Source organism: Topomyia yanbarensis, chromosome 2 (genome assembly GCF_030247195.1).
Source record: "Topomyia yanbarensis strain Yona2022 chromosome 2, ASM3024719v1, whole genome shotgun sequence".
In the NCBI taxonomy this organism is placed as follows: domain Eukaryota; kingdom Metazoa; phylum Arthropoda; class Insecta; order Diptera; family Culicidae; genus Topomyia; species Topomyia yanbarensis.
Genome location: NC_080671.1, coordinates 222629419 through 222642220, shown reverse-complemented (window position 1 = coordinate 222642220; position 12802 = coordinate 222629419). Strand labels below are relative to the sequence as shown.

Here is a 12802-nt window from a genome sequence, read left to right as displayed (position 1 = left end):
AATATTCTCGATTCGACTAGTCTTTCAAAAATGTTGCAATTACAACGTGCCACCTGTTTATAATTTCAAAGCCGCATATGATACAATCGATTGTATGTCGTTTCCCGGAATACCATTTCCCGGAAAACCATTTTCCGGAATGCTATTTCCCGGATAACCATTTCCCGGAATGTACTGTTTCCCGGAATATCATTTCCCGGAATGTCCCATTTCCCGGAATATCGTTTCCCGGAATACTATTTTCCGGAATGTACCAATTCCCGGAATACCATTTCCCGGAACGTACTTTTTCTCGGAAATTTGTTATACTATTGAAATCTGAAGTACTTTGAGAACATTTGCATTTAGAACTATGTTGCTACTCAAATATTTGTTTGGTTTCCTTGTCTTTGCTCGCTGATCATGTTAGGGAATTTAAAAAAAAACTAATTCTCATGCATATGTAATTTTATTTGAAATCATTATCAATCAATCGAAGGTCCAGAAAATAGCTTATGCTAAAAGAAGGCGATATTAAAGTCGTAATTTAATTTAAAATGAATAGCATTTCAAAAATATATTACGAAAATTTTAAAGAAGGCAAATGTATTTATTGTATTGAAATCAACAAAATTCTAAAATTATTTCCATTGATTTGCAATTGTTCCAAAGAAGGCTAACTCATATAGAAATTTTTAATACGAAGTGAAATTTAAAATAACTGAAGGCGTTTTCAATACACTGTTACTGTAAACAAATATTAGTGCGAATAAAAATCAATAAAAGTCCAAGAGTATTTTCAGAGAAACTTCATATAGATAAAAATAACATTCTACATAAAAATCCAAAGAAGATTGCATATTTTTAAGAAGGCAGCATCTCAGACAGATACATTCACAATCTATAAAATTTCAAAGGTTCCAAAAATATTTATAACTGAATTTTAGGAAATATTTATATTTTTTCGTTACCTTTTACCTAATCTTTATGAAAATCAATCAACGTATTCAGGGCATTTTAGAGTACTAATGCTTGGTTATTATAAAAATGTTGCCAACGTTGTGGAAAGCACTGCCTTTTCAATTTCAAAGATGGCTGCATTTCAAGGCGTTTTAAATTAATCGTTACGAATTTAAACCATTATAAAGTACGGTATAAGCATTTTTTTTCTTTGCGTAATAAGGAGATGAATCAAGATCCCAAAATGGGATTCATAATACGACTTATGCAGCACAAAAATATTAATTTTAAGTAATTTGTTCAGCATTTTCCCGCCAGCATGTTTTTTTTTTTAATCCGAGCCCGAAATCTATCTCCTGTAATGTTTGACCTAGTGTCAAAAACTAAAGTTTTTTTCGATTCCTTAGAACGATAGAAAGTGACTTACGTAGGATTTTTTTCGCTATTTTAAATTTACGCGAAACGCAGAAAATATCATTAAAATCAACAATCAATTACATTGCTTTCGTTTCTCTTAGTCTTAAATTTGCCGAAAATAGCCAAGAAAATCGATACAGACATAATTTATTAACTAAAATCCTTCGTACGTTGCTGGAGAAATTAATTTAGAATATGCTGTAAATATTTCAAAGCTCGTGGTTTGACGTGGATTTAAATAAAACGCGTTTGAAGTTTTTAGTCCGCTTGGAGTTTACCTAAAAACGATAGGACAGAATTGATAATATATACAATTAGGTATTCTGTTCGCCTTCCATTTTCTGTAATATCATTTTATTTCAATAACAAAATTTTCAAATCTTGAAAATTCTACAGTGGTGTATTATGCTTTTCACCGAAGATTACCACGCGACGGAATCGATTCAAAATAGTAAAAGAATTGAAAATATACCATTTTAACTAAATCCACAAAATTTGGAACAAATATCAGGCAAAATATAGGGCCTGTTAGTCAGGAATTAGACGGTCATGAATTTATTCACCCCTTCACTACCAGCGGTGGGAAAATTGGAAGATATTTGTTACTATTGTGGCACCCATTTAATTCATTGATATTCGATCCATTGGGGTGCTTTTTATTCCCCACACGATTTTTTTTAAATCCTCCCAAGTTTCTTCTTGGTTCAAAACCAAAAGCCGTCCGTAAGCTGTTCATATAATGATTAATTAAAATAATTTTTCCTAACATCGCGGAATCGAAAAAATTAAATCTTTAAAATGACAGTTTTGCAAGCTTATCGCTATCTTGTTTTTTACCGCAATAACCACTCGATCAAAAAAAAAAAAATTTGAAATATTTTCAAACAACTTTTCATGTTCTAAAGTAGGTAAAATCTCCTAGAACACAATTAGCTGCATAGCAGTTCTTCTAAAAATAAGTTTGGTCGGTGAGGTACGAGTTTTTTTTATTTTCCGGGAAATGGTATTCCGCGAAATGGTTTTTCCGGGAAATGATACATTCCGGGAAATAGCTTTCCGGGAAATGATACATTCCGGAAAATGGTTTTCCGAGAAATGGTACATTCCGGGAAACGATATTCCGGGATATGGTACATTCCGGGAAATAGTTTTCCGGGAAATGGAATTGCGGGGAATGGTATTCCGGGCAATGACGTACAACCGATACAATCGATTGAGATCATCTATGGGATCTAATACACGAATATGGGTTTCTAGCTAAACCGACATATTTGATCAAATCGACTATGGATCGAGTGATGTGTTACATCCGAGTATCGGGGACACTATCAAGTTCTTTTGAAACTCAGAAATGACTACGGCAGAGTTATGGAGCCTCTTATCTAATGTTTAATATCTTCTGGAAAAAATGCGGCAATAAATTGTAAAAAAAAACATTTTACCTTATGCTCATATGCTCAGTTCTAAACCAGGAGGCGTGATATAGGATCATGTCAATCATTATTTCAACACTCTAATAACCAAACCTCGAAAGCGAAATTTCCAACTCGTTACATCTTAGCAGTTTAGAAAATATTAGGAATTTGAATCTATCGTGAATAATCATGAATGATATAACCTTAAATTATTTGTATGTGAGCGAAACATTTCTAGAAGACCGTTGATAGTTTCCCATGTAAGGAACAAAAATATCTTCACAATACAATACAGAAAATTTATCTTCACTGGATTTATTATGAACTTAGTATGTATATGAGTTAGACATTTCTAGACTATTGCTGATAGTTTTAACTCAATGAGCAAAACTATATATCTTCATATATAGTTCAGAAAATTTTCTTATTTTCAATTCAGATTTGTTATTTGGCCGAGTCTCATATACCAATCGACTCTGTGTGTTTTTTTGATTTTGTTTTTAGAGGATACCAAAAAACTTCAAAAAAATATACAAAACTCTAACCTCTCAGGGAACTGGTTTGTGTAGCAACCCGAATCGCCAAAAACCACTACTCTTGCCCAAAACCTGAGTCCTCCCCGGCACTACCTTACGGTATTACTTCGGGGAGGGGTTTTTTATGAGCATAACACCCACTCTAATTCCACCACTTAGCAGTTAGTTCCTTCAGTAGGGTTACAGCACTACTCCTCGACGGTGATGTGTTCTTCACCATCAACACAGACTGGCAATTTCTGCATGGTAGTAAGAAAGTTAGCAGTGGGTCGAAACTTTATGCTCTTCCCCTACGAAGACAATCTAGGCGACAAACTTCAGAGTGTTTAATTTACCCTTCCCTTGTCCCATTCTGCACCGAAACTTTCTTCTCGTACCATTCAGCGCCACTTACTCGTTCAGCTCCGAACTTGTTCGCAAACTACTCGGTCCAGTCCCCAGAGATGGATCTGGGCTACTCCGAAGGAGAACTCCTAGGCGAGATTCTCCCGATACCGAGCGGTAGATTTCTCCCGATGATGATGTTCGTTTCCGTGAGCCAATTAGCTCCCCGCTTTGTTCCGATCTACTCGATGTAGCCCCGGCAATGGACCTAGCCTACTCTACAGACCAGCCAGTAGGTGTTGATCCATCCAGCGATTCCGGGTGGAGCGCAGCTTCCGGTTCGCTGGCGCCCCAATGATCCATTGCTAGCTATTCGACGCGGTCTGATCCCCGGCTGTGCATCTACCCTACTCACGAGCTATCCGGTAGGGTGTTAAGGTCGGTCCGGCGATTCTGGTTATGTCTGACGTCCGTATCACTGGCGCCCAGATGACTGAAACTCGGTTCTATGTTGCGTACTACTCAACTGGTCCCCGGCGGGGGACCTAATCTACACCAACGGAGAGTTCCCCGGCGGCGGAATATCTCTCGAATCCCAATTTGTGGTTTCACGGCGACTTTCTAGTCAAGGGCGCTACTTTGTTGGTCCATTCGCCACTTCCTCTGCATCTCGGAGAGTACACTCGTAATCACTCTGTGGACAGCGTCCCAGGTATGCTCGTCGTGGCTCATCTCTTCGACGATACTGTCAACTATCACACCGTATGAAAACTTCTTCGAACCTAGACCACGTGTTCCGGTGTCTCTGCACGTTTACACACTCCGGGCAAAGGAGTGACGAAGCATGTCCAAACCGGTGCAAGTACTTCCGGAAGCATCCGTGTCCGTACAAAATCTGCATCAAATGTAAGTTCACATCTGCATGCTTCCTATGCACCCAAGCTGTCACATTTGGGATTAGTCCTCAGCCATAGTGATGCATTTTCGGGATCATGCCGGCGATACTATCATACTATCTCCGACGATATTGTTCTGTGACCACTCGCGACTCGTACGGGCATCAGCCGGAATGTACTGTTCAGCTTTTCACGGCTCCGTTTGGTTTGCAGCGCAGCACCCCAGGGAACCCCATATCGAAGTATCGATGACGAAACGGTAGATAGCAGACGTCCCGTGCTGCTTTCGGACAGCCAACGTTTGGCATGATTCTCGCTATTGCTTTTGTTACCCTCGCCGAATTTTCGCAAGCGTAGTCGACGTGGTTGTTGAAACTCAACCAGTCGACGGTTATCACTCAAAATTGTGCCCTCCAACGTCGATCTGAATCCGCTGAATCGCTTTGACTTTGCTGACCAACAACTTGTGGTGAGTTATTTGCAGCTTGACTCCGTTCATCTAGCTCTCGATCGCGTCTATTGTCTCCGTCACCGAAAACTCCACTTCTTCAAGTGTCTCACCAAGCACCGTTAGTTACATGTCGTCCGCGAAACCCACGCAGAAAAAATATTTTGTAATTTTAAGTTTATTTTCATGCACATATTTGGAGCATGAATATAAATGTAAAATAAAGTTCCACTACAAATCCACGCGACTTGTGCTTTCTTCAACGAATTTTATTATAATGCTACACGTGGATTGAAAATTACAGTTTCTTCAAACGGAAAAACCAATGCACTTCCATGTATTTTTACACGCTTATTGCTGTAAAATGAATGACATATAATATTACACGAACGAAAGTGTAAAATTGTATGCTTCTTGATGCTTTAATTGAGAGCATTGATTTTAACGTCATTTTCAATCAAAGTTTTGATTCAATCTTTGCTTGTTTACATTCGTATTGATTTACATGTCGTTTAAATTTCATTATTTTTTGTGTGCACGATTATCACTTTCCTGGGCAGCCGCAGAGTTATGACCCCATCGTATATCCCGTTCCAAAGAGTTGGACCAAGAATGGAGCCTTGAGGAACGCACGCTGTGACTGGCATTGACTGCCCTTCGCTCGTCTCGCACAGCAGCACTCTACTCTAGAAGTAGCCCTTCAGGATCTGGTATAGATAGTTGGGAACCCTCATTCTGTGCAGCACTGCAGCAATGGCTGTCCACTTGGCGCTATTAAATGCATTCTAAACATCTATCATGATCACAGCCCAGTATCGATATCCTCTTCACTTCTGTTTAGATGCCTTCTCAGCACTCTTAAACATTGTTAGAATTGCATCCACTGTTGACGCTTCTTGCGCAATCCGAGCTGCCTCTTAGTTAGTCCGCGCTCTCCCTCCGTGCATGTCATCAACCTGTTAAGGATGATTCTTTCCAGGAATTATCCGAGTGTATCCAGCAGACATAAGAGGCCGGATCGTCCGGTGGCTGCAATACCAGCTTCTATACCTCCAACTTTCCGGGAACCTTTATTTAAACACTTCTGCAGCACCATCCTGAACACGTCCGGATATACCAGGATTGCAGCTCTCAGCGCCACGTTTGGTGTTCTATCCGGACCGGGGGCTTTCTTTGATTTCAGACACTTCGATGCTTTGTCGAGCTCATCGTTACTTACCGATCGTCCGTGTGTGCTCCTTCTTCTTCGCCGTATGGTGTTGGTGGCCAGATAGTTGCATCGTGCTTCGGGAAAAGACCCTCGATAATTATATTCAGCTTACTCGGGCACATTTTGGCTGGCGTCGTCAAACCCTTCATTTTCGCCATCACGACTAGGTACGCGTCGCTCCAGGGATAAGCGTCTACTTCTGGTCACAGCTCGTTGGGGCAATCTGATTTTTTAAGTCTCTCAAGTTACTCTCCAAGCCCCAGGCGTTGAAGTAACCACCAATGACTACCGGCTTCCGACCGATCAACTACTTGGTTAACTGCTCCAGCATTAGGCTGAACTGATTTACCGTCCATCTTGAAGGAGCGTAATAGCTACACACGAAGACGCCATTGATTTTGGCGATCACGAAGTCCTCATATGAGCGTTCTACCACTTCTTGAATGGGGAATCTGCCCATAACTTTTACCACAGCCGTTCAATCGATATGAGAGTTCCCAAAATCGGTATTCCAGCGGGAGAACGCCCTCCAGCACTACGAGACTCATCGTATTGGTCGAGTGCATGCAACCCAAGGCAATGCGCAAGTAACGATACTGGATTCTCTCCAGTTTGTGAAGTGTATGTTCGAGGGTACTTTTTAAGGTTTTTTGCCCCCCCCCCCCGCCTAAAGGGACGACCGATTGCCTTGCGATGGCTTTAGTCTTCGTGGATATTACGGGAGCTTTTGACTCAGTTTCTTTCTGAGAAGCTGCACCTTTCACCGATTTTAAATAACTTTTTGCTAAACCTGTTGTCTGAAAAGCACATGCATGTCTAAGTTCCCTGTTCAACAATTTTTACGTAAATGACATTGACCATTGTCAATTCATGCACGCAAGGGCAACTTGCAGACGACGCGCAGTGTCGCCAACCGGACAAAACCTCTAAAATTTATTTTGGATTTTTCATGATTTAACATTTTCTTTGTCTGTAAAGAGGTTTAATGAAGCTTTCTCAAAATATTAGGTCTTGAAGACGAAAGATAGATTTTTTACAGAACTTCAAAGGTGAAATAGATGATCAATTCTATAAAAAAATGTATTCAAACCTATGTTATTCAAATGAATATATCTTTTTTTTCCCATACGTTTATTTGACACGGCATTTGCAAAAGCTTTTTACGCCAGTTTCTTTTTTTACATAGCACGTTACAAAAACCCTTAAGACTAATTTTAACTATACTAGTAATTTGTCTAAAACTAACACTGAAATCACTTTATTGTTTGCTTTTTTCCTTACATTGTTGTATTTCATAATGATTTAGTATTTTCGGGTGCATTTATTTACTTTTTTTCTGTTATTGTCTAAATTTAAAAACTGAATATTCTAGGACACTTTAATTGGTGAATGATTAGCCTTGGATGAGAGTATGAGGAGATGAATTTAATTAAATTTTGACAGACGCTGTTTTTAGAAAATGATAGATAAGTTCCATGTATAGAGGATCGCGATACGCCAGGATGTCTCTAACAGGAACATGGATTGGTCTTCCTCGGACTTGTAAAGAATCTACTAATTCACGATATTCAGTGCAGGACCAAACAACATGCTCAATGTCATGGTAACCTTCTCCACAAGCACAATGATTACCCTCAGCGAGCTTAATACGACGGAGATGCGTATCTAAAGTATAATGATTGGACATGAGCCTAGACATCACACGGATGAAGTCCCGACTTACATCCAATCCTTTGAACCATGCCTTCGTTGATACTTTAGGGATAATTGAGTGTAGCCATCGTCCCATATCTCCATTGTCCCAAGATGTTTGCCAAACTAGCAAGTGTCCTCTGTCGAGAAGCGCTATAAAATTCATTGTAAGCGATGGGTCTTTCATATATTTCACCATCTAGTGCACCAATCTTGGCTAAATTATCAGCTTTCTCATTGCCCGCAATAGAGCAATGGGCGGGCAGCCACACTAGGGTAAATTTATAATATTTTCTTGTTAGGTTACTCAGAGATTCTCGTATCTTCCCCAAAAAGAATGGATCGTGATTATCAATCCTCTTTGAGCGTAGAGCCGCAATCCTGCTGAGACTATCAGTGAGGATAAAGGAATGGTTCGGGGGTAAAGTATTAATTATTTGCAAACTATAGTGAACTGCTGCAAGTTCCGCTATATAAACAGAGGCGGGTTCTGCAAGTTTGAGAGAAATTGAAAAATTATTGTTGAAAATACCGAAACCAGTGGCCTCACTGATTCGTGACCCATCAGTGTAAAACATTTTAAGGCAGTCTATGTGTTGATATTTACTTGTGAATATTTTAGGGATCTCCCGCGAGCGTAGATGATCCGGAATTCCACGAATCTCTGCTTGCATGGACGTGTCGAAGAATAAAGTGGATTCAGGAGTATCTAGTATATTGACGTATGTGGCTGGGAACATACCTAGCAGGCGTTATTTCTTGTGACATGTGATTGAAATACACTGTCATGAATCTGGTTTGGGGTTGAAGCTCGACAAGTCTTTCAAAATTTTCAATTACCAGTGGGTTCATAACCTCACATCGAATAAGTATACGAGAGGAGAGATCCCAGAATCGGTCTTTTAAAGGAAGAACTCCCGCTAGTACTTCAAGACTCATCGTATGGGTCGACTGCATGCAGCCTAAGGCGATTCGTAAACAACGATACTGTATCCGTTCCAGTTTAATAATGTGAGTGTTCGCAGCTGAACGGAAACAGATGCATCGATATTCCATTACTGGAAGTATTGTTGTTTGATACAATCTTATCATGTCACTTGGATGAGAACCCCACCATGATCCAGTTATTGTTCGCAGAAAATTTATCCTTTGTTGGCATTTCGTTATTAGATACCTAATGTGGCCTCCCCATGTGCCTTTAGAATCGAACCAAATTCCAATCGGTCGATACGAGTTATGATCGGAGGCTGGTTTTCCCGGTTTTGGAATAGCGATAACTCTCACTTGTCTCCAGTCGTGCGGGACAATGTTCTGCTCAAGAAGCTTATTGAATAAATTCAACAAGCGTCTTTTTGCTAGGTCAGGCAGATTCTTCACCAAGTTGAATTTAATTCTGTCTAGTCCCGGAGCATTATTGTTGCATGAGAGGAGTGCAATTGAAAATTCCATCATTGTCAAAGGCGAATCTATGAAATCGTTACTTGTAGGAGCATCGCGAGTGATTTTCTGCGCAGGAGCAGAATCTGGACAAATTTTCTTGGCAAAAATAAATATCCAACAATTCGAAAAATCTTCGCTTTCATTAGTCACGTTTCGATTCCTCATTCTTCTGGCTGTGTTCCAAAGAGTACTCATTGATGTTTCTCTTGACAAGCCATTAACGAAGTGTCTCCAATAACTAGACTTTTTGGCACGACGTATACTGTCAAATTTGTTTTGCAAAATGAAATAATTTTCGAAGTTCTCACGTATACCCCCTTTCTGTTTCGTAATTTCTTTGTAGGCAACTTGTTTAGCTTCATATGCATCAGAGCACTCTTGGTGGTTCAGTCCAATTTTCCCTTATGGGAATTTAAGATTGCATAATTCCAGGCGTTTGGCTCCCGAGCCAAAAGACAAGAGTTCGTTTTCGCTTTCTCGTCAGCAAATCTGAGCCTCTGTGCTTGCTTCCCGGGACATCACTCGGGACAAGTCAGTTGCTTTGAACGTTCACATGTGTCGTGTGAACTGTTTGGAATTTTTTGTGTCTAACTAGTGCTAATTTGGGTACTAGTTTAGATACATCGTCTAACTAGACACCCAGATGGTGCTAGTTACTGACGAGATGAATTCGAAACACAAAAAAAAAATAAAACTTAATTTAAGTTAGGTTTTGTGCCCTTAATGCACAAAGTGGTTCAGTCCAATTTTCCCTTATGGGAATTTAAGATTGCATAATTCCAGGCGTTTGGCTCCCGAGCCAAAAGACAAGAGTTCGTTTTCGCTTTCTCGTCAGCAAATCTGAGCCTCTGTGCTTGCTTCCCGGGACATCACTCGGGACAAGTCAGTTGCTTTGAACGTTCACATGTGTCGTGTGAACTGTTTGGAATCTTTTGTGTCTAACTAGTGCTAATTTGGGTACTAGTTTAGATACATCGTCTAACTAGACACCCAGATGGTGCTAGTTACTGACGAGCTGAATTCGAAACACAAAAAAAAAACTTAATTTAAGTTAGGTTTTGTGCCCTTAATGCACAAAGTGGTTCAGTCCAATTTTCCCTTATGGGAATTTAAGATTGCATAATTCCAGGCGTTTGGCTCCCGAGCCAAAAGACAAGAGTTCGTTTTCGCTTTCTCGTCAGCAAATCTGAGCCTCTGTGCTTGCTTCCCGGGACATCACTCGGGACAAGTCAGTTGCTTTGAACGTTCACATGTGTCGTGTGAACTGTTTGGAATTTTTTGTGTCTAACTAGTGCTAATTTGGGTACTAGTTTAGATACATCGTCTAACTAGACACCCAGATAGTGCTAGTTACTGACGAGATGAATTCGAAACACAAAAAAAAATAAAACTTAATTTAAGTTAGGTTTTGTGCCCTTAATGCACAAAGTGGTTCAGTCCAATTTTCCCTTATGGGAATTTAAGATTGCATAATTCCAGGCGTTTGGCTCCCGAGCCAAAAGACAAGAGTTCGTTTTCGCTTTCTCGTCAGCAAATCTGAGCCTCTATGCTTGCTTCCCGGGACATCACTCGGGACAAGTCAGTTGCTTTGAACGTTCACATGTGTCGTGTGAACTGTTTGGAATTTTTTGTGTCTAACTAGTGCTAATTTGGGTACTAGTTTAGATACATCGTCTAACTAGACACCCAGATGGTGCTAGTTACTGACGAGATGAATTCGAAACACAAAAAAAAAAATAAAACTTAATTTAAGTTAGGTTTTGTGCCCTTAATGCACAAAGTGGTTCAGTCCAATTTTCCCTTATGGGAATTTAAGATTGCATAAAGCACTTTTTAATTCCTAGAAGCACTCCTCCATACGGGGTGTCTCGGTCTAGGCGAATAATGTTGAAATCATTTAAGTTGAAATTAATGTTTGAGGTAAGCCATGTTTCACATAGAGCAAAAGCATCGCATTTTAAATTATGCAGTAAATTTTTTAAGGAATCAATTTTTGGTATGATACTTCTGCAATTCCACTGTAAAACAGTGATAGAGTCTTTCACCTTAGTAGTTGAATTAACCATTGAAAGATATAATTGCTGCAAGGATGGGCCATTGAGCAATCAGCTGCTCTAAAAATGTTCTAATTGTTGGGAGGAAAGCTGCAAGTATACTCTTTAGTGGTTCAGAAATATTGAATGCTTTAAAAATCCAATCAACAATTTCAGAAAATTTCAATAATCCTACCCCCGGCTGAGGCTCAGAGGAAGTCGAAATTTTATTATTTCCAGTAATGGTGTTCTGTTTGGATTGTACGTTCCCAAAACCGGGCGGAATTGATTTCGGTTTTGAATCGGAATTTTTCGGTTTTGGGCGCAGTTTATCAATTGGTGGAGAAATTTTAAGGCCCTTTCTTGGCAGCTTGGGAAAAGAAGACTGTTTTCTTTTTCTGGAATTTCCGGGCACGCTCCCTCAGAGTCAGACTGTTCCGAAAATAGAAATGTGTAAGTGTTTTCTAAGAAGATGGGTTTAGGGGTAGCATTTTTCAACATTTCTGCATAGGAGCGCTTAGACCTCTCCTTCAAGGATCGTTTAATTTTATCCTCACGCAATTTATAAATGGGGCATGCAGGGAGCTCATGCGAGTTTTCTCCGCACATTAAACATTTTTCTAAATTTTCATTGCATGTATCCTCTTGATGAGAACCCCCACATTTGCCACACCGTGCCTTATTGGAACAGTAAGTGGCTGTGTGGCCAAGCTGTTTACAATTAAGGCAATTCATTACACGAGTGATAAAAAGGAGAACAGGGAGACGAATCTTATCGATAATCACATAGTTGGGCAGCGCAGACCCAGCGAAAGTCACTCGAAACGAGTCAGACAGTCGATAAACTTTTTTATCTCCTTCGTGTGATACTGAATGCAATTGCTTGCATTCAAGTATTTTTACGTCTTTAAGTATGGTGTCTTTGAAACGACCAACCCCATGCTTAACTAAGTCATCAACAGTCAAACTCGATTCTGTGATGACCCCATCAATTTCAATTTCCTTTGAAGGAATATACGCTCTATATTCACGCGTAAAAAGCTCGCAAGAAGCAATTGCATTGGCTTGTTTGAGACTACCAACGACAATGCGTATTTTATCTTTATTAACTTTGACGATCTCTTTTACATCCGAGAATCGCGAAGTCAAATCTTTAGAAATTTGAATGATATTTAGCGCCTTTGCTTTACGCCTAATAAATACAATCCATGGTCCCGTTGACGACTCTGGGTAAATTTTAATTCTAGTCGGGTTTACATTTTCAGCAGAAGGCTTAGGGGGAGGGTCTGTTACTCTTTCTCCCATCTCTTCATCCATTTTACCTAGTAAGAAAAACTATCACAAAAAGGAATGAAAAATATACCTGTTATCTGCTATCTATTTGGTGACGAAGACACCGGTAGAACACACCTCATGTGTTACGTTGTAAACTCGGTGCCCGTTGTTTGACAA

General features: G+C 39.8%; 2 protein-coding genes across 2 annotated transcripts in view; both read right to left on the bottom strand.

Annotated features, from left to right (window-relative positions):
• LOC131678308 (neuroligin-1-like) overlaps positions 1-12802 on the bottom strand; it is a 1556576-nt gene that overhangs the window by 1081024 nt on the left and 462750 nt on the right. The gene's annotated exons all lie outside the window — the stretch shown is intronic.
• LOC131678309 (uncharacterized) overlaps positions 10882-12802 on the bottom strand; it is a 200303-nt gene continuing 198382 nt past the window's right edge. The window contains exon 2 of the mRNA XM_058958379.1: positions 10882-12534. Coding sequence (XP_058814362.1) covers positions 11543-12534 — 992 coding nt within the window. The 3' untranslated portion in view covers positions 10882-11542. The remainder of the gene's footprint in view (positions 12535-12802) is intronic.